Below are 21,973 nucleotides of genomic sequence, written 5' to 3'. Positions count from 1 at the left end.
GTGGAGAACATGGTGAATTAGAGAAGTTGACATGGTAAATCAGTAGAGTTGGCTCTGCAGTGCACTGCTGCGAGCCATGCTTTGTATCACTGCAGAGGCTGGGCTTCAGGCTCCGAGTCGTGCTTATCAACCAGCAGATGCCAGTGAAGGTATTTGTATGCATGCGTATTTGTGTTTCTGGCGTTTTAAGTGTTTCTTGTGCAGTTATTACTTATCATTGGGGAGAAGAATCAAAACCCTGAACAAAGAATATTCATTAAAAACTGAGCTGGTCATACTTTATTAATCCCATTGAGGGAAATCAATTTCCACATTAACCAATCCTATTTCTAGGGTGCGGAGGTGCAAAAACATTGCGAACTGCAGATCCCAAATTCACTTTTCTACCCTCTATGCCACAGCTGACCCCACATTTCCATATTTGTTGAAGCTTATAAGGTATTTTGTTTTTGTTTTTTTAATAGATCATCAGAGAAGTATCAGAGCATTCCTTTTGTCAGTGGTATAAGACCTCTCTCCTTGTTCCAGCATATTTCTATATAATTATTGTGGCTTCAATTCCTTGTAAGCAGCATTTCATATTAAAGCAGGTTTATGTTGTATCTCATTTCTCAGAGTGCTTTTGTCCATTGCTTACCAGCCCTGAACTAGAAAACAATGCATGCATGACCATGGAGGCAGGAGGTCCACGCACAATTAAACCATTACTCGGACTGATTCCCAAAGGAGTTTGGCTGGGTAGAAACGCCAGATGTGTATTTATGATGAATTAAACTTATGTGGGCAATGCTGAAAAACACTCTCCTCTAGTCAATAAATGTAAAATACTTTCTATCAAGATTATATTAAGACTTTTAGCTTTCGTACAAAAACACTATGCAGTCTACTATTTTAAATTCAATGTAACAGTGCGCCTGACAGCACCTTTAATGTAAATTATTTTTTCAGAACATTTTCTGTCCCTTGTTGCAAATAGTGACATTAAGCTTCTGGCCTTGCTGGTAGCTTGTGATTTGAAAAGCACGGCACTGCAAAGCACTGACACAGTACTATGAAATGTGAAGTACGGGTACCAGAAAATATGGTTAAATATAAAACTTAAACGTAAAACTATAACGTTGCCTTTTGGAATTGAAAGCTATTCAGTAATGTCTCCGCCAGCAGTGAAAATGTTTGCTTCATTTAGCTGCCATAAAAGCTGCAGTAGATCTTTGTCCTGAGGGGATGGCTGGATTAGACCACATCATGATATGGACATAATGAAAAAGATTAAAGGAAACTGATTGAAATTCCCCTGTAAAATTAGGTAAAGCTGTTGGTTTCGCAAAAAAAAAACCTTGTATTACACTCAAATTACTATTGGTTCAAATAACACATACGGTTTAATTGATAGATATGCAAGTTTTTTTCAGAGGAGCATTTCAACTAAAGCACAATATAAAGTGTGACTAGGAACAGACATGAGTGAGCGTTTTTTTAAATTGCTTCAGTCACCTATAGTTCAGTCCCCCCGAGTCACATTATTGGTACCATGGATACTGTGTGTGGAGACTAACAGCATTATGGGAAGGGGGGAATAAAGATATACTGCAGAGAGAGACAAGAGAATGGGTAGGGAAGGAAGGCGTGTGTGTATTGTGTGTGGGTGTGTGTGAGAGAGAGCTAATACGCAGAGAGATAGTAATGTACATTCTTAGAAAGAGATAGTCAGTTGCAGTGACACAGCAGACAAAGAGTTATCAAGGGAGAAGGAAAGCTGCAGCATTTTGATTAAGCCCATCACACTGTGCTGAGACCATGTAGACCGTAGACATCCGTGCTCGGCTGTTTCTTAGCGGTCAGAGACGTTCACTCCCTCCCTGACCTCCACATAGCCAGAAGCTCTAATCACTGTAAAACTGATTCATTAAAATCTGCTGTTAGTGAGAGGACACACACGCGGGTGAGCAAATGGACCACAGCCAATTATGTGATTCCCTGCCAGTTAGAAAGAGATTTAGGCATTAAGTATCTCTGAGGAGGGAGACAGTGATCACGACAGCATATCTACACATTATTGTAGGTCTTGCGAATATGTGTGCATATGTGTGCGTTTGTGTGCCTGTAACATACAGATACAGACTATATGTTGACGCCGGACATGAACTGCCTATGCGTGAACCCATATTGTGAATTAAAGTATGCTAAACAGATCCAATTTTCAACGCCATTAAAGACTTCCAGGTCACACGGCATGTTGCACCATTCTCGTAAGTTGATTTCAGTTTGAGGACTTCATCTATAGAGTGCGCATGTTCTTCCTGTGCGTACATGGGATTTCTCAAGGTGTGTGTGTGTGTGTGTGTGTGTGTGTGTGTGTGTGTGTGTGTGCGTGCGTGTGTGTGTGTGTGTGTGTGTGTGTGTGTGTCAACATCAGCTCCAGACCCTCCGATCCCTAAGTCTTACGAATGGACAGATAAAAAGGATTTCATTTTCAAATTAAATCCGTATTCACAGAGAACTAATTCATAGGAGGGGAGATTTATAAATGGTTAGAGAAGGATAGAGTTATGATCCAAACAGTAATAGTACCTGACAAGTTATCTTAAAATGTAAAATGTAGTTACACGCCGCAAGTGGTTTCTGTTCGAATTGTTGCTGAAGTGATATCCCCCCTGGAAAAAGCTCTCTATTTGCTGTGTTTGACTCTTCGGTATGATAACACCGAGCAGAGGAGTAAATCAAAGCACTGAGTGCAGATTAAACCCTCCAATGAGGCAACACAGCCAGAGCCTTGGTGTAATATCCAGGTCAAAGGTTTGCAACCTTTTTGACCATAAGATTTTCCACCAAATATAATTTGTCTGGAGCCACAAAAACATGTTCATTATCTGAAATGAAAAAAAAGCTATACATCCAAAAAAATGAGGTTGTATTTAAAAAGCGTGACAGGTACAATGTAGATATAATTTATTGAAATCTTAGCTTTTGTGGCAATTTTTTGAGAATTTCTTTTTACATGGATTTTCCCATTTTAGCCATTTTATAGTAGTGCTGTGTTTCCTAATTATTAGAGCAGTTTTTGCTGAACTAGCACATTTCTTTCTTTTTTCTTCATCTCTATTCCTTTCCTTTCTTGTCTTTTTTTCCTTTCCTCCAGAAAAGCTATACTAGCAAGGTTAATCATCTTAGTTTGACCATTTTTCCTTTCTATTTTGTGTGTGATTTGAGCTAATTTTATCAATTCTCAGCAGTTTCAGCTATTCTTGATGGTTTAGCTGTTTTATATTTATATTTTTAGCTGTTTTTAGCCTGGCGACTTGGAGACCTATTTGATCAATGCAGCATCTAAATGAAATAAAAATTAAAGCAAAATGTTTATCGACATTCTATACTGAACACTTCAGGGAGCCGCTACAGATGTGCTGAAAAGCCACATGTGGCTCAAGAGCCGCAGGTTGTAGGTCAATAGAAAATATTGGAATGTTTTTAAGTGTTGAAGATATTCTAAAATGCATGCGACACCTTAAGTCAGGAAATTAATTTGAAGCAAGACTGATTTTACACAAAAAGGTGAATTATGACAAAATATCACATATGATGATGTTATCTGTGTTATTTTTTATTATATTTGGGGAAACAGAACTGCTGTATGTACTTATGTGCTCTTGATGTACAATTTTGGAAGTGCTGCCTTTCACCAAGCACAATTACACCAATTACAAAAACACTCATATTATGGGGAATAGATCATACATTTTTTTGTGAAAGTGTTTTGTTGTGCACATTCTAAACATAACTGTTAAAATCTCACTCACAATTTGAAGGGTAAAATACTTGAAGGCTTAATATTGATCAGTGTTTTGGCCAGCGTGCAGCCAGCCCTGCTGTATCTCACCACAGGGAGTTTTCATTGTGAACATTGCTCCCGTGCATACAGTAGTAACAACATGCGACAAGAGCCAGACTTGATTTGTCTCCTGGAGCCAAACATCCCAATAGGGTTTTTAAACATTAATGGCCAATTCAATTTTAAACAGGCATCTTTTTTAACGGGTTCAAAGAAGAATGATGTAGCAGATTAGATTGTTGAAACAACATGAGGTCTCCTACCAGCGAGCAAAAAAGTAGACTTCTAAAAATGGCTTCTGTAAAATGTAAAATGGGTACATGTGGTTATTAAAAAGGATTTATATTACTGAAAGGTATCAAAAAAAACCCATGAACAAATAAAAAAAGAAGTTGGTACAATTAGGAGATTGGCAGCTTCGCCCACTTTTTACACAGAATTTCACATGCTTTTGCTCCAGGCTTGGATTTCATGGATAGTATGCTGGATCTCGCAAAAGAAAACTGCTTTATGGGACAGAACGGAGTGGGAGCGAACCAGGAGACCTGCAGCTTTTAGAATTTATTGTAATAGCAGATGGTGGAACAAGTGAAAGGTTGATGGCAAAATCACATCCAACACTCCATCTAACAGCCCCTTTAAAGTCCAACTGAACTTAATTTCTTCCCAAAGGCCTCGAAAAACTTGGATCTGTGATTTCTTTCACTTTTATTTTCTCTTGTTACCTTAAGGGCAGAAGAAATTTGTCTGAAGTGTGAAGCAGAATCAATACTGCAATATCAAGTGAACCTCTGTTAAACATCCAACTGTATTTTCCCTGACCAGCGATTCTGGGTGTTCACTGCATGGAGGTGAAAGAAGATCAAGCTTTCCAAAGCCGCTGTAGAAATCATTGAAGTCTGAACTGTAGTTTATAATTAGCAGCAGGCTATAGAAGCTTAAACCATAGTGGGTATGTTGCTTGATTTTTTTTCTACTGGATGGTCAGTCTGCACCACCACTCGGTTTTCTACACAATAGCCCAGATTGAGATTCCCAAATTCCAGCTGTTCTCATCAGCTGGAAAACATGGCGGCACTCAAAAGGAAGCACTTAGTTAGCTGACTTTAGCTTGTCTGCGAGCCACATTAGCCTTGAGATAATCTATCTGGACCATTAGCTCTGCTGACACACTTGACTTCATCTAATTCCCTGACATTAGGGATTGACCAGAGTAGATAACATCTGATGTCTTTGTGTTATTAATTGTGGATTACCTTATGTGGCCCTACTGTTGACTCATTTGAATGTGCTCAGATATTATTTCTTATCGCTCCGTGATTTATCACTGGCTGCTTTTGGCCTGCGGCTTTAGGTTGATTCTTTCAGGTTCACTGTTGATTTACATATTTATGAGGAGAAGGTTCAGTGCAACCCACAGATGAAGCTGGCAGATGCTCCTTTGATACAAGAAAGTGTTATAATTACAGTAAATTAGGCATTTCTGACATTCAATCCTCGGAGGGCGGTTAACAAGATATTTATCTATTGTATATATAAATATAACAGGCTTTTAATTACAGCATTCATGTGTTATTAAATTTGAAAGTGACTTTACACTTTATGTTTCTTCCACCATATGGGATCTTTTGCATACTTATTCTACAAAATAGTGACAGTGTTTCATTTAACAATGGGTATTTAAAAACAAAAGCAAAACAAAACATGTATTGTATCCTGCGTTGATATGAAAATAGAAGAGGAGCTACTGCAAATCAAGTTGAAAATAGTAATTTCAACAATAACAAAGAGTTGTTTTTGCTGGTTTTATTATTTTTTTTGTTATGTTTGAGGAAGCAGGTTCGCTGTGTGCATACACCAAAAGCCGAAATATTAAATAATGTTGTCTAATAAATATAATTCGTTAGACGCACACCCAACAAGGTGACATGGAGCGGATGTTGACACAACTAAAGAACACAAAAGGGAAGCTTTTCTTCTCAAATAATTCCCCGTAATTATAATGCCTCATGTTCGGTTGCCGTTGCAGTCTTTAGAGAGCCAGTAACATCAGCAAGGATAATGAACCCCTGAGTGTCTCATTTGAATGCACAACAACAAGCAAGCAGCCAGTGTCATCCTATATGCATGCTTTTCTAGGTGTTGACTTTGTCTCTGTACGCAGAACAGAATGCAGACGCCATTGAGTGTGCCGTAAATCCTTTCAGTCTGCAGTTCCAAAACCAACACTTTGGAAGAGCATCTTCCTCTAACATTTCTTTGATGTCAAGGCTAGAAACATTTTGCATATGCAAACCCCCCCAAAAAAGAACGAAAAACAATAATGTTTCCAATCTAGATTGCTTTTTACTTCTGCAAAACTTTCTCAAGGCATCACATTCTGCTTCCCACCAGTACACATGAAGAGTAATGAGACGGTCAATGTGTTGGTAGAATTTGCAGGGAAAATGGAGAAAATGTGGTTACGAATAAGTTATAAATGAGTCTTTAATTTTAACCAAGCTGTGCAGAGTCTGAGTGGGATGCTTAGTAAGTTTCCATCTGAGTGGGGAGCCTGAAGTGAGGGGAGTTTTTATAACATAGACAACTAATGAAAAAATCCAATAAAATATTTGTGCTTGGTGTGATGTGGTTGAATGCAAATACAACCAGTCGGCGCTCCACCAGACCCACTCAAACTCACCTGTCTTCGTGTCAAGTGCAGTGGAGAAGAATTTGAGAATCACATATTTGAATCAGTCAGTTATCGAGGTGTGCGTGTGTGTGTGTGTGTTTCAAACTTGCACTATTTCTGAACTATCCAACATGGCAATACAACTCCCTCGGTTATTGAAAAGTGCTGACAAATGTGGCTATTTCCTCACTCTGTCAGCTGTAATATTGTCAAACATAAACATAAACATTTTCAAACGGCACCCAACGTGCTGACGGACACAAATCCATGAGTCTTTTCAAGCAGCTGATGAAATTTTAATTGACTATCAGTGTTTGATGGTTCGGCTTTTGTCTGAGGAATGTGGGTATCTGGCTTATATTTGGCACCCAGCTGTGAGTACGAGAATCTGATAAGAAAAACCCCAGACTAGAACAACTGCTTACAATGGCAATTTCCACACTGATATTATTACCATTTCATGATCCGGTACAGTTCTTTGAGATGGAGACAAAGCGCGCGCGGGGTGGGGTGGGGTGGGGGGAATCAAGAGCCGCACATTTTTTGCTACAAATTGAGTAGGAGTATGCCTCTCTAAGAAAAGTCACCCCATTTTGAGTATGCAAGCCCATTTACACAGAAACAATAACTAAATTGACATTTATCCACGGTAGTTTTAGCTTTAAATTATGCACGGTTTTATGCATCATTCACCACTGCAGAGAAGCGCTGTGCCAGTCGCTAATTGTGTTTCAGGAACCCAGAGGACTGCAAAATGCATACATAATTACGGTAGTTTTTTTTCTCAACCTGAGGTCCAGGACCTCTTTACGGGAGGTGCCATAGATCATAGAAAGGAGACATTTCATTCTCTGTGGTTGTGAAATGATCAATCAGTCAACGTTGATCAATCAACATAAATGTATTACAATAGCACAATAACATGACATTAAAAAAGGTGCTCTGTGGTTTTCAAATTTTAATTTATGCATGTTGCTTCATCCATCAGAGTTTGGATTCACTGTAATTTTTCATAAAACCAAAATTAGAGAAGGAGTTCAACAGCCTTTTCAGGAAAACATCAGAAATCCAGAATTAAAAAAAAGTGCTGAACGACTGGTTTCTACTATTTAAATATATACATTTCTATGGTAGATATTTTCCGTGAAAGATTAGGCACAACTGGCCACTCATTGTCATTGAGTAAATGTTTTAATTATCTTGACTTATCTTTCTTCATGAGTCCAACTTTAGTCCAACTCTACCAATATTGTAAACATTGAAAAAGAGTAATTCCAGATTCAAAGGGTTAGAGAAAGAAAATAGCTTCCAAACTAAGTACACTGATATTCACCTCAGTTTACAAATCAAATAAGCCTTTTTTTTCCAAACACAGATCTATATTCACTTATTTAACTTGCAAACAAATATATCACAATGTTTTCTTGTCTTTTTTGGGGGGGTTGGTTCTCTGAACAATACGATAAGCAATGATAAACAGTGGCTTTTAAAATTTCCATGTTTGTTGTTTGATGGCTTTCCTTGTCAATATTGAAATTCTTTAATATTTTATGAGGCACTTCATGGTCATGGCTTGCTTCAGACTACCTCTGATGATGGCTATTAATTTATGAGCTGGGATGGTTTGTTAGATCTACAGGTTATTCTTTTATGCTGCTTTCAGACATTAACCTCTGATCTGCAGCCATTCGTGTAAAGCTAAACAGATACTCACAGTAAAAACCCATTCGTTTTGACTGGCTTTTATGTGTTTTCTTACTATTTTTTAATAATTTCATGCATTGTGGTCAGTGGGCGATTTGTCTGTTTTCTAACAGAGGAAGGGCTAATGGAAGCATTTATCAATGCAATCGATAGACAGTGCCATTGGACAACTGGTATTTCAGAGCTGTGGTTCGAGCATAACTTGCGCAGACCTCAGTCAGATAAAGGTCAAGTAAAGCCAGATGAGGAATCGATGAATCAGACCAGAAAACACATTCAGCATAAGGCTTCTGCCCTGACACTGTGTCTGCAGTAAGGTGACAGAGCCTGGTGGAGGGGGTGGGCTGGGTGGAGGTTAACAAGGAAGATGTACTGTGGTCTTTTTCTAACAATGTGAAGGCAGCCTCCCTTATTCTTTCTTGAATCACTTCATTGATATAGTTCTTAATGCTTTTAATGCTCAATTTACTCCTTTATTATATTGTGTTGTAATTGTTTTATGTGCGCATTCATTTTCTATAGCTTTATTTATTTATGTATTTATTTGTTTGTTTATTTATTTATTTAGTTAGTTAGTTAGTTAGTTAGTTAGTTAGTAAACCCATGTTGAGGAAGTCCTTCAAGCTATCTTTGAGCAAAAGGCACATTACATCAATTGTGGTGTTAAATCAGAGAGGTGGACAATCACATTGGTAGAGGCAGTCCCAATTAAAGCACAATTCAGATTCACCAAATAAGATAATACGCACATCTTCAGACTTTGGGAAGCAGTGGCAGTACTCGGTGAAAAGCCATGCGTGCACAGTGCAGCAAACATCAATTACCAGTCTCTGTTTGCCAGTCACATGTTCAGCATTTTTATTGGACTCATGGCGCAAGTGCAGTGGAGATCTGTGCTCTGATTCCGTAAATTCATTTGAAATATGTTCATATTCTGATGGGTCAATTCGGAAAGGAATTTCCCCTCTAGGGATTCATACCGTGCTATAAATAAGTAAGTAAAATAAATATTCTGCGCCTTGACCTTCACCTTCCAAACAGCTGTAAAAAGAATCTTCCACAAATATGTTTCTATGAAGTCATATGAAACGATAAGCATAATTATATATCAGTTTAGATGGTTTAGTGCTAAGTTAAGACTTTAAAACGTGCTGGCAGCCACTAAAGTAAGCCTTGTGCTTTACTTCCTTACTTCTAACTGACAATGCCTTCCATGGAGCCTTGCACTCTTGCAAGTGTTACTAAAAATGTCCAGGATTTGGCACAGAAAGAGAGAAGTTGCCATTCAGCGTATATCTTCACTGTGTCCTACCTCAGGGCTTCACTGGATTCAATCTTGTAGCTCCATATTTTTCAAGAATGTAAGAATCCCCATCAGGAAAAGAGTAATGTAATGCATTCAGTGCAGAGGTTAGAGAATAATATCCCTCATTCTGTATGGCTTATAGTAAATTGTAGGCACATCGATTTTTTTCTTTGTAACCATACACACAAATTAGTTACTGCTGAATTATGCTACGTGTAATTCAACAACTATTCTTCCTTTCAATGTCCAGAGAATATTCTTAATAGGGTGGGAGGTAGAGCAGGTCGGAAGGTGGCTATTTTGCACTTATATGGGTGAAAACATTGTGTGGCCTCAAGGGGAAAAGCTCGGTTGACTTAAATGCAGCGTTTTTTAAATGCTACAGCTTCTTCAATTCACTGAGTTCTTTTGAAGCAGAGCAGCATTTCCGAACTGAACAAAGAACTTTTGACTAGACGGAGAAACAAAGACTAAGGCAGATGGATAGAGACATACAAGAGACAGGGAAATGTCTGTGTTGTGTGAGAATGGCAGTTGAGCCGTATAAAACATCCATCTCTCGCTGCTCTGACAGTAAACCAGCAAGTTATGTTCCTATTTGTTTTTTTCATAGTCAATACCATAAGATTACATGTCTTTCCTTGACTTGTTTATGTTAAATTTAAATAATAATTTAACAGGGAAATCTTGGGTCTCTTAGAAAAATGTAAATGTTTTAGTTTTGCTTTTTTCCTGTTTCACTGAGGCCACAGAGGAATTCAGTTAATGTTATTGTGAAATTTCAGTGCGACACTCCGAGCAGTTATATTCATACTGGGTGTTGCTGCAGCACACAACTGTCTGTCAACATGTTCTTACACAACAGCCACTTTTAAAGTGTGTTTTTTCCCCCCATAAAAGCTCCCACCCAATCAAAAAAAAAAGAGGTTTTCAATGACTGGTTAGTTATTAAATTGCTGTAGAAACCTAGTGTGGAAGCAGTACATGCAGACAAAAGGGATTATTTCAAAAAGTTGCTAAATCTCTGGTCAAACCACAAGATACTGATCCCTCAAGACTAACGCAGATAAAACTACTGTCTGCAAAGAAAACGAAGGTCAAGAAAGTACTCAATGGAGTGGCCACTAGAAACTCGGCTGATCTTGGAGAAAACTGCTGCTCTGCAGCAACTTTCTTTCTTTTTGTACATATTTCCTCCGGGAGAGCTTCATGGATAACACTGCACTGAGGCCAGATCCAAAGACGGACCCCTAGTGAGATGAAGTCCCACACTCGAGACATGAAAGGTGCCCTCAAGGAGAAGATGAAGCACCCAGGAGAAAAATGAAGACAACATAAAAAAAACAATATATATAAATATATATATTGGTGAAGTTAATTGAATGGTTGAGGAATGGTTGAGGAAACAGCTTTTTAAACAGCTGAAATGTTTGTTCAGACAGGTTATAATTATTGCTGTTACAACCTGTTTCATCAGAAAACCTGACCTTTTCATCACCTAAAACTCATTTCAGGATCTTTGAACAGAGGTTATCCAAACTGTGCAGTAATAGAGGAGAATTGTTTAGTTAATGCATTCACTGGGTTCTCTGTGTGACCTGTATCATCCTGCCTCCTTGTCCCTGCACTCCAAATTCATAAAATCTGCTTATTAGAATTCTGCCACAAGTCCGACTGAATTCCTTGCAACCATTAGCAGTTGTTGAGAATGGTTTGGGCCGGCCTCAGCATTGACTGTAATGACAAGGACAGGGTGCCAGGGAGAATCAATGCTCTTCTGTGGCTCAAGAATTAAACTGTAACAGCAAGACTGCTCCCATCGAGTGCCGGACTGCCGTCTTTTTCAACCACTTAATCGATCAAGGTTTTATTTATCTTGTCACAAGGCTTTAACCTAATTTGTTTTCTATTCATTCACAAAGCACCTTCATTGAATAGCCATGTTAACAATGCACTGTATTACATCCCCCCCCTCACTCTGAACTCATTTTAGCTATTGTGTCTGCTGATTTACACATAGCAGGGGCACTTTTAAAGTTGTGTAATTAATTATCATATCAAACATAATCTCTATATTAATTTTTGTCAGCATGCAAGCACACACATAGAGGGCTTTTCATTAGAGAATTTTCTCTCTGTACGTGTTTTAGTACGGCAGAGGGGGTTGAAAGGGCGCAGGGCTGAGATGAATCCTCTTCCCTTTGTTCTTCCAGAACAAAGCAGAGGTGCATCAGACACATATTCTTTACTCTGCAACGATGCAAAGATGTCCTTGTAATTGGGTGATTTTTTATTTATTTTTTATTTTTTTACTGCAATGCTCTCTGCATTCTGAGTTCCATTACGCTTTTTGTCATAAAATACCCCCCTCTCTGTCGTCAGCTTAAATCGAATGTCAATACTTAGTGTGTGGAATTGGAAGCGTGGAAATGGGCTTAACACTGGGACCCATAAACATAAAGTTTAATGCTGCCACCAAAAAGAAGGGCCAATCATGGCAGAGCTTTGCAAATCAAAGAATAATAATCACAGATTTTCTTGCCTGGCCGTCTCAACAGCTTAATATAAATAAGTTGGTAGCACCCCCTTGTGTGTTCTTATTTTCTAATCGTTACCAATTTCCTTCTATCCACTCCAGTTTACTTTGTGCACCCCCAACAATGTTGTGTTATATATTTTTCCTTCCTTCTGATGCAGTCCAGGCAAGGTGTAAAGCGCAAACACCCCCCAAAAATATCCTGCTAAATCGAATTATTTCGTACGAAGAAGGGAGTGGGTTGCAGAACGGGAGACAACACTGCTCAGCACAACTCAGTCTGATGTCCAGAGGGAAATTCCCCACATACGGCCACTTTATGGGCTCATTTGCATTGCCACAGCTCCGACTGTAAGTCAGCAGCCTGCTAAGACAGAGACAAGTCATGCCGGCACAGGGTGATTATAGTTGTAATATATTAACCAATAGTGGGCCATTTCCCGAGACAAGTCAGATGATGCTGTGATGGATTTTTACTGTGCTGTAATTGTTAACACTTCTCCTGGAATGTTCTTAATGTCGTATATCATTTGTTCACAGTAAACCCGTTGTTTCCCCAATTCCGCCGATGTCTTTAAAGGAATCACATATATCTTATCATTTCAATATTAAATCACCATCTTTACCTGTAAGCGAAACTCGTGTAACTGATGTGTTTTTGTGATTAGTTCACACATACAAGCAAGTAAATAAATGACGATTAAAGAACTACTTCAATAAGCCGTCAACAAACTAATAAGTAAAGTGTCATTTCCCCCCCTCATGAGTCTTACCACTCGAAGCGAGATACACATCATGTTCTTCTCTCAGCAGTGCACAAGCAAGCAACACTTGTTGAAAAATGAATGTTGTCTTGTGATGTCAAGGAAGAGTGCATGCGGTGGTATCTCTAAGGTAATTAAACTGAATTAGAGGTCTGCTGTGACTGGGAGGGCTTGGCAGGACTAGACTAATGGTAAAGCTAATTAAAGTGTATTTTATCCCCCTAATGAAACTCATCTTCTCAGCTCACAATAAAGGGGCAAGTTCAACTGAATAGCTTTACAGATCCACGGGGGCCCTCGCTATGATGTTGTTGGGCTCGCCGTTATATGTTGGTCACAATGGTTCATTTTTCTTCAGGTTTACTGGTGTACCTTTTAAATTCTGGACAAAGGTCGCCCTGATCCTCCAGCTCCTCAGTTTACTCACAAGTATACGATATGTTTTTAATATAACATTGTTTTTAGCTCGACAACTAATACAATGGCAGATTTTTACATGTGTTTGATTTCGCCAAATACATTAGTCCACAACAAGAACATAATGAGCACAATCAACCTATTTAAGAAAAACTTGCACGATAACTGCCCAAACTAACACGCTGGCTCCGTAATATGTATGAAATAGTATTACTATTCGTCAAACTTTTTTTTTAAAGTAAGGACTCAAATTCCATGATGACACATGGTATCTGTCAATACCTCCCAACTGCACCAATTTGGTGATTTTATAACTTCCCTTAAATGTACTTCAGAAATTGAAAGGCAGATGCAGTATTGTATGTTGTGGCTCAATGCCTCGAAATGTTCCTTTTGAGAGTTTGCCTCCATATGCATAATACAATGTGTGGTGCACTTTCCACCCACACTCACTGACTAGTTTATGTAAAATGTCAAATCTAAATGTCTTATGGTATCCATAATACTGTCTGCTGATGTGTCAATGCTTTTTACTCAGTTATATTACTCAGATATTACTATTTTATTGGGGTGGTCTTGAGTGAATTAAATTGTAATAAATTACTTGTAAACATGAATGTAGCTGATTGTCCATGTATTTGTCCTGTGATGGACTCATCAACCATGGATGGATGGATGGATTGGTGGATAGTGGAGGCTGTGCTTTGCAGCCTGTTTACTAAGAGTCAAAGTCTCCTTTGACCCTGAGATACGAATATATTAAAATGTTGGCGTAAAATTGCTGGACTAAATCTTGTAAGGAATGGTCATCCTCACATCATCAGCTGCTTAGCTCTAATAAGTCGCTGACTATGTCAGCCACTAAGCTCTGATAAGGCTGGATCATCTTTCTGTGGGTATCGGACAGGGTTTAGCACTGTTCTCCCTGGATGCAAGGGATGTTTGTTCATGGTATCCTGGCTCCCACAATCAGAAAACTTTTGTGACTCCAAAGTGCCCATAGGGAAGAGCGTGTACTTGAGTGATTGTTTGTCTATACGTGTTAGCCCTGTGACGGACTGGTGACCTGTCTGAGGAGTGACCTGCCTTTCACCTATTGTCAGCTGAGATCAACAGGCTCAGACAAAAGATGGATGGGTGGATGGGTAGCGCATCTCATTTTATTTTTTCATTTTTTGTCTTGACATCGCATGGCTAGATGTGTTTCTCTCCTGAATGGTTGTCATTTAGCAACAGATTTGAACTTGCACTCTCTAATGATGTGAGCCTTGTTGAACTAGTCCTGTTGTCCACTGCAGAGTAACTCCCTTCCTAATCTATTATTTACCTTGTTGTTGGATTGAGTCATGGTTTCTGTGGGACACAGGACTCAGATGGGTTACCGTATATCCTCCCACATGAATATGAGGTGAAATGCATTCACTTATGAATATTAGTGCATCCCACACACAAGAAAACCATATTCTTCTTGGGAGGGGCTTTTAAATGTTATGATAGGTTCCTGTCACATCAACTCTCTTGCAGTCTTTATCCCTCACCCTCTTCTCCACTGTGGAAAAAGTTTGACGCCATAATATCAGTGGAAAAATTCTGATCATCACAAGCTTTTTATTTTACTTTTACAACCTATTCATGTTGTTTTCACCTTTCATACCTTATTTGAGTTTTGTAGTTTTTGTCTGGCAAGTGTCTGCAGCCTTGCCTCTCTTTAAAAAAAAAACTGCAGTCCAAAAATCCGAGCATATAAAGACACAACAAAAAGAAGCATCCAAGATGCTCAATGAAGTCCACAATACTAAGGCGAAAGTAGCCTTCTCATTGATGATCTGTTTTAGCTCCCAACTTTTTCATATGAAACCTTCAGCTTTTTCTTTATACAATCCAGGTAATGGAAAGTGTATTGAAACTCTGTGTCACTACCAGCACTCAATCAATCTCAATAACCCATTTTATTCATGTCCCTTATATTTGTTGTCGGTGTTGACAGTATTGCACACTGCAACCAAGGATTTACCACAATCACTTTGACTATGTGCAGTGAAAAATGATCAATTATAATGTTGCCAACTCTCACTTCCCTCTTTCAGTCACTTATCACGCTAGTGATGAATGGCTAGGTACTAATAAATAATCTCACGTTCTGGGCGGTTTATGGAGGACTGCCATTAATTAGAGTGACAGACAAGTGGAATATATTAAGATGACGCATAATGAGAAATAGAAACTCGGTATCGCTCTCTCCTTTCACACCCATATTTTGCACCAATAATTGGAACAATTTGTGAGGGAAATCGTTTCAACTAAAATTTGGGAATTGTCTGTGCACAATGAAGAAACAGAAGATTTATCATAACCCATCAGTTAAAGTGGCACCAGTGTGACTGTACAACGCTATACAACTTCCTTTTTCCAGTGAAAATAACAGTTTTGTTCGGTCCATACCTGACATAGTAAAGATAACCACTGTGTAAATAATGCATTAATGCACCTCAGTCTATTGCACTGGCTATGGCAAGATAATGTTACGAGTATGTGTGGAAATACAAAATAACATAGAAAAAGGCGCTTTTCACATTTCTGCTTCTCACAGATTTCCATTCACCTATGTTCTGGCATTATGAAATTAACTTATACACCTCAGGGTGCATTCACATGATATTCAGGAGGAAACCGTCGATGAATTGTTGAACTTTCCTCCATAATCCAACAGTAAAAGTATTCAGTTTATTAGCTCACAATAAATGGATTATTGTATTGTTTGTCTATTTACAATGTTCCCTGTATGAATGTCTACTTGTTTTGCTGGGTGGTTTGGTGTGAGACTCGTGTGTGCACGGGGCTCACACAGTTTAGATGCAAAGGTGACTATTCGTGGATGTTAAAAATTCATGATTTTCTGGCACCCTTGACCTCCTCTGCCTAACACAGATTTGTCCTAAATCTGTCACATGTGTTAGTAAATGCTGCAATTCACAGGTTTCCCTAAAACCTGTTTGTAAGTGCTGCGTTGGTAAATGCTGCAATTTCAGCGATATTCCCCAAAGGCCTCACAATATATCACTTGATACTACAATTTTCCAGGGTTCCCTCAAAGCGTCCTGTAAACTGTTAACACTGGGAATTTCTCAACTGCACTACAACATAAGTGTGGCCAGAATTGAGTTTAATATAAGTAAACACTTCATTTTATTTACTTTTGCAACTTTGTTGTAGCCTTATTTAGATTCTCTCAAATGTTTTTTTTTTTGTTTGTTTTTTTTTTACTTGCTATACTTTTTATAAGGTGTAATTAGTACAGAATCCACAATTTGCTAAGTGCCCCCGGTCTTCTCAGAGAAGTTGTGGGTTTTCCTAGGCTGAGGATTTTCAACCTGCATCTATGAAGTTTAGGTTTTTTTTTGTATCTTTTACATAATTATATGTTGCCAATTTCTCTTCAAGAATAAGTGTCACATCTATTGCCTTGCTCCATGCAAAATTTCATGTTCGGTTTATAAGTTTATAACTCTAGCCCTTGTTTAGTTAACTATGGATCTATGGAAGAAAAAAAGAAAAAAATGTCAAATAAAAAAAAAAAAGAGTAATTTAGGGAAGAGTTTAACATTTCAAGTGTAAATGCATTGTTTTTGCTTTTTCGTGTGCCTTTCTTTTGTGTACACATCAACATTTTGAAGAAAATGTCATTTATATGGAAAAGGCAGCAATACTGAAAATCATGCACGTCGGGACACTAGTGGGTGCTATTGTTTTGAAATGAAACCACACATACATACATAGAGAACACTATACGATAAACAGTAATGATGGCGAGTACATGGATATTTGTATATGGAGACGACAAAGTTGGATTGGTATTATGAGTGTTTATGGGGGCAGTGGTGACCGAGAGCTTAGAGGAGTGGCATTGAAATTGGGAGTTCGCAAGGTTCTAATTCTATCGCTGACGTGTCACTACTGTGGGTCCTTGAACAAGACCCTTGCTCCCCGGAGCCCTGTAATGTTTCCGCACCCCAGACATTGGATTGGTCAATGTGTAATTCACATTTCCTCAAGGTGATTAATAATTTAGTTTATTTTATTTAAATTCTTCTTCCTTTTCTGGACAGCTATATCTTCAACATCATTTTCCCTACACAGCTATAATCTCAAGCTTGCCTCTCTCACTTTGACATCAGACTGTCCAACATGAGCTGTCCCGCTAAAGCGCTCATAATTATTCCTGCCCACGATCGTAAAACCTCATCTTCAGCTGGTCAAGGTCATCATGTATGTTTGATATGTGGAGGAAAAAAAATGTAAAAGAGATAAAAGATAATCCTGAAAGAGAAAAAAAGAGCTAAACACAAAAAAACCCAACATGTGTTTACTTTGATAAATGAAATAGAAGCTGTCTGTCAGTGTTAAGCTTGTATTTAATATTTCGAAGAATACAAATCTACATTTTCCCAGAGTGATGAAAAAAAAAAAAAAAACCCACCTGTGCAATGTTTTACAATTTAATCTCTCTCTCTCTGCAATAATTGCCATGTTTGTGAAACTTAAAATATTCAATATTTGTTTTGACTGTGTTTGTAAAGTAAACAGTTTCACAAATGGCACACCAAAATGCTTTACCATCTTTGCTCCAGTTTCTAAAATACCAGCTGCGGATTCAAAGTGTGTGCAGAGATGCTCTTTTAAATCTCACACTAGCATGACGCTTGTTGGGTATCCGATTAAGTGTGTTCATATTTAGGTTCATTATGACTAATTAACCCTTTTAATTCTATCCTGTTGCTGCTGCCAGGATTTGGCATGGCTATATTTCATAACTCGTAGACCGGTTATATATCTAGAATGTTCAATCACAACTGGATACCAGAGAGTTATAGCTTTGTGTCAATATATAATTCATTATGGCGCAATACACTCGTATTGGTGTACACTGTCAAATCACAGAAACGATTCAACATTTATAACATGAACTTCTCAGTACCATCAAAAACACAGTAATATCGACATACTGAGAGATATTGAGTCTTATATGGGGAAAAGGAGCAGAATCAATCATGCCTTGCACCTTTTTTTGACATTTATAGACTTGTAAAATAATCTAAATAAATCCAGTCGTGCCCATCCTGAGAGGGTTAATCAACCTTCCCCATTTGTTCTTGACATAAGTAAGACTCACATTGTAGATAATAGTCTAACAAGAAATATCTTTTTTTTTCAGTCACAGGTCCTGCACATTCAGCGTACTGATTACATATTTCATTCATTCTCTGGTTAATGTGCATATTGAAATTTGTCTGTATTTATTGTCTTTTTTCAGAACTGTACAAAAAATAGAGTTTTCCTATTATTCATACATGCTTGCTGGTATTGCTTTCTCAATTAAATTTATCGTTGCGATCATGGAGCGGTTCGGCAGAACAAACGGCAAAGTTTGAGCCTCCTTGTTGTTTGAAAGCCTCTGCTGCACCAGTTAACTCTCAAGCTAAAACTGCTTTGCACACATTTTGGTTGCATAGATTTATCTTCCATCATATTCTATATGCGGTGCACAATATTTCTGGTTATGAACAATTCATGGGTTTGTAATAAAACTGTGTGTGTGTGTGTGTGTGCGTGTGTGTGTGTGTGTGTGTGTGTGTGTGTGTGTGTGTGTGTGTGTGTGTGTGTGTGTGTGTGTGTGTGTGTGTGTGTGTGTGTGTGTGTGTGTGTGTGTGTGTGTGTTGCAGTGGGGGTGGTAGCTGTTTACTTGTTTATGATTGTGTGTGTGAGTCACACTATGGAGGCAGCTTCATGCCAATGACAGCACACAGTCTGACAGGCTGACTGGCGTGAAGCCATTCAACAGAGTTGAGCCTAACGTTCTATCAATAAAATGTCTCCACCTGTGCCGCATATCTAAATAAAGCTGTGCAGAGTTAATACTTTGGTAGGCAGGCTATAAACAGATGAATAACTGAGAATAAGTGGATACGGCTTGACTATTTTTAGGAGATAGAAAACTGTCTTAAGTAAATTCTGGCTAACAATATGGCCTTTGCTGATAAGAAGCACAAGTTGGATGCTCCGTAGTACCGCTGCCCAGATAACCCATTTCTTCGTTTCTCTGTGCTTCTGCTCTGTGTTGTTGTTGGTCATCTGGAAGTCAGTTAAAGACAGTGATTTATGCTTGGGGCTTCATGCAGCATAGCCTCATTACACACAGCCATTTTGAGAATCAGCAGATAATTACAGTATACATCATAGACCTCATGGGGCCCAGCAGATTCAGTCCATTCCACTGGCCTGTCATTTAGGGCAGAAGGCCTCAGGAATGGGAAACTGGATCCTAACCTCATTTACATTGCATTTAATAAAGAAGAAGAAAAAAAAAAGGAAAATCTGTTGTAAATATCATTGTAATATGTTGAACTGACGTTTTTTTTTTGGGGGGGGGAACTTGCTATAAATATTTATGTTTCACTATTTCTGCATCTTTATACTTTTACTCATTTATAGGGCATTCATTAAAATGTCACACAAAAAAGACTTTAAAATCACATTATGTGTCATTTACAGTAAAAGTCACAAATTTTTTACGGGATCTTGCTAAAAAAGGTCTGCGAATTTGTCACTGCATACCTGTAAGAAAATGGTTATATCCTACGCAGTGCCAATTTCCGGCTATGTAATGTATTATGTGCACAAATGTCACCCAGATATGACTCACTAAAAGAATTGGGCATATGTTTGAAAAATTGCCATAGTTTTTTTTTTTGTAGTTTTTTTTTCAAGCAAATTTTATTTGTGATGTACAAGTAAATACATGATTCACTGGAGCTGGAAAGAAAATATAATTTTCAAGCCACAAGTGCCTCAGTGTTTAGCATGACAATACAAGTAGTAGTAAAGGAAGGATTCGATGAATACGGTTACTTGGCCAATAAGAGTTTAATTGAGAGCATCTAAGGCGATTAAAGTATGTTTAATAATATTTTGTCTGTGTTGGTGTGTGGTTAGGATTACGTGCTGTTTTACTTTCCTCTTGTGGGCTTTTAAACAGCTAAGGTGTTTCCCATCAGTACTTGCATAAATGACAACAAAACCCAAAATAAACAGGCAATTCTAACAGATTTCTCTTTCAATCTTCCACGAAGGGAACATTAACTCGTGCCCGAACTGAACTGAACCCTGAATATCTGGACCTCCGTCCGAGAGCCGAGCTGAACCCTGAATATTGGACCCCTTGCACCCCTTTAGTGAGTACCGACCGTCCCATTTCTAACTGAACAATCACTGTAGATTCACTTAGCACAAGTCGTTACTTTTAATAAACCTGCACACCTATTTGTTGGGCTTTTTTTTTTGTTTGTTTGTTTTTTAACTGCAGCACTTCACCTCACCCTGGGCCATGTTAAGCTCACTTATGATTTGTGAAAGCATCATTTTCTCATACCTGGCTGCATCCCTGCCTGGCCGCGCTTCTCTGTAAAACACAGCCCTGAAATAGGCTTTGCTTTCTTCATGTCTTCTCTTTCGACTCCATACAATGTTTAAATAAACTTTGCCTCACAGTAACTGTGACATATTGTACTTACAACATCATTAAATTCATGGCCTAATGTGATGCTAATATTCATGCCATTTTTACTTGAGTAATAAGTATTTGTCTCATTACCTCCATGCTTGGAAAACACAGTGCTTGATAGTCATCTGGGGGTTGGAGGAGGTTTGCTTGTGTTGCTTTGCTCGCACACTGGTGAATCTTAATGATGTCAGTTTTTCTTACTCGCTGTTATCAACTACTGTATATCAACACAGGGTGCAGGGGGGTTTGTAAACTAGGTCTTATCATATTTTGCCTTTCTTTGCAAGCTACAATGCCATTTTTTTACCCCTCCCATTTTGTACATCTTCATAGGAGGAGGAGAGATCATTTTTTTCTGTGTTTAAATTCTTTACTCATTGCTGTGTACTGCATACAGTGGTTATTAGAGGTGGCTCTATGTCCGGTGTATTTGTTTTAAGTTTCCTCAGTGCATATTCTTCCAGCTTGTCCAACTCTTGGGCCCAAACTTAGACAGGAGGCACACATTTTCATAATCATATATATATTTTTAATATGGCTTTACAGATTTGCAAAAGTTGTTTCAAAACACATAGGTTGATTTAACCTGTTACCAGTAATTGTAATAGTTGTTATTGTGCATGACACACGCAGACTTGCCTCACCAAGTACTGAATTGTTTATTTTCTTGTCCCACATGTTTCGAGGGCATTGTGAACTTGATATATTTGCATTTTTAAATAACTACTAAAGGAGAGAAAACACTTGAATTATTTATATATTTATTTTTTATTTCGCTGTAATGATCACAGTAGTTGTACTCTTAAGTTTTCACTGCATTAAATATTTATGGCTTCTTATGCACCCCTGGGTCCACCATCAGTAAATGGGAAAAGCTAACAAGACAGAGGTGTAAACACAATGTAGTCCCTGTTAACCAAACTCTCTTGGGTGTAAGTCAGGCCCTCTGGTACACTGCTGTGTTGCGCGCTGATTTTACTGTATCACTCGTGTCGATGCGGGTCAACAAGTTAAACAGTTTCTGAGTTTGAATTTGAAGCCATCAGATCATTGTTGAAGTTAGCAAGAGGGACTGTTGCCATTACTATGTGGGCAGTTGATCCAGCATGAGAGATACTGCATTATGCATACATTTTGAAGGCAGAGGACTGCTGAAATCTATTCTCTGTCAATGCAAATGGTTGA

At 38.4% G+C, this 21,973-nt stretch overlaps 1 protein-coding gene across 1 annotated transcript in view; it reads left to right on the top strand.

Annotated features, from left to right (window-relative positions):
- pcdh9 (protocadherin 9) overlaps window positions 1-21,973 on the top strand; it is a gene marked incomplete at both ends in the record, with an annotated part of 198,682 nt that overhangs the window by 36,305 nt on the left and 140,404 nt on the right. The window contains one exon of the mRNA XM_080495975.1: window positions 20,358-20,459. Within this exon, the coding sequence (XP_080352101.1) occupies window positions 20,358-20,459 (102 nt within the window). The remainder of the gene's footprint in view (window positions 1-20,357; window positions 20,460-21,973) is intronic.

This window comes from Blennius ocellaris (genome assembly GCF_963422515.1).
Source record: "Blennius ocellaris genome assembly, chromosome: 1".
NCBI classification, from domain to species: Eukaryota; Metazoa; Chordata; class Actinopteri; order Blenniiformes; family Blenniidae; genus Blennius; species Blennius ocellaris.
Note: the sequence above shows the minus strand (reverse complement) of the source record. Positions and strands in the feature narration are given on the sequence as shown.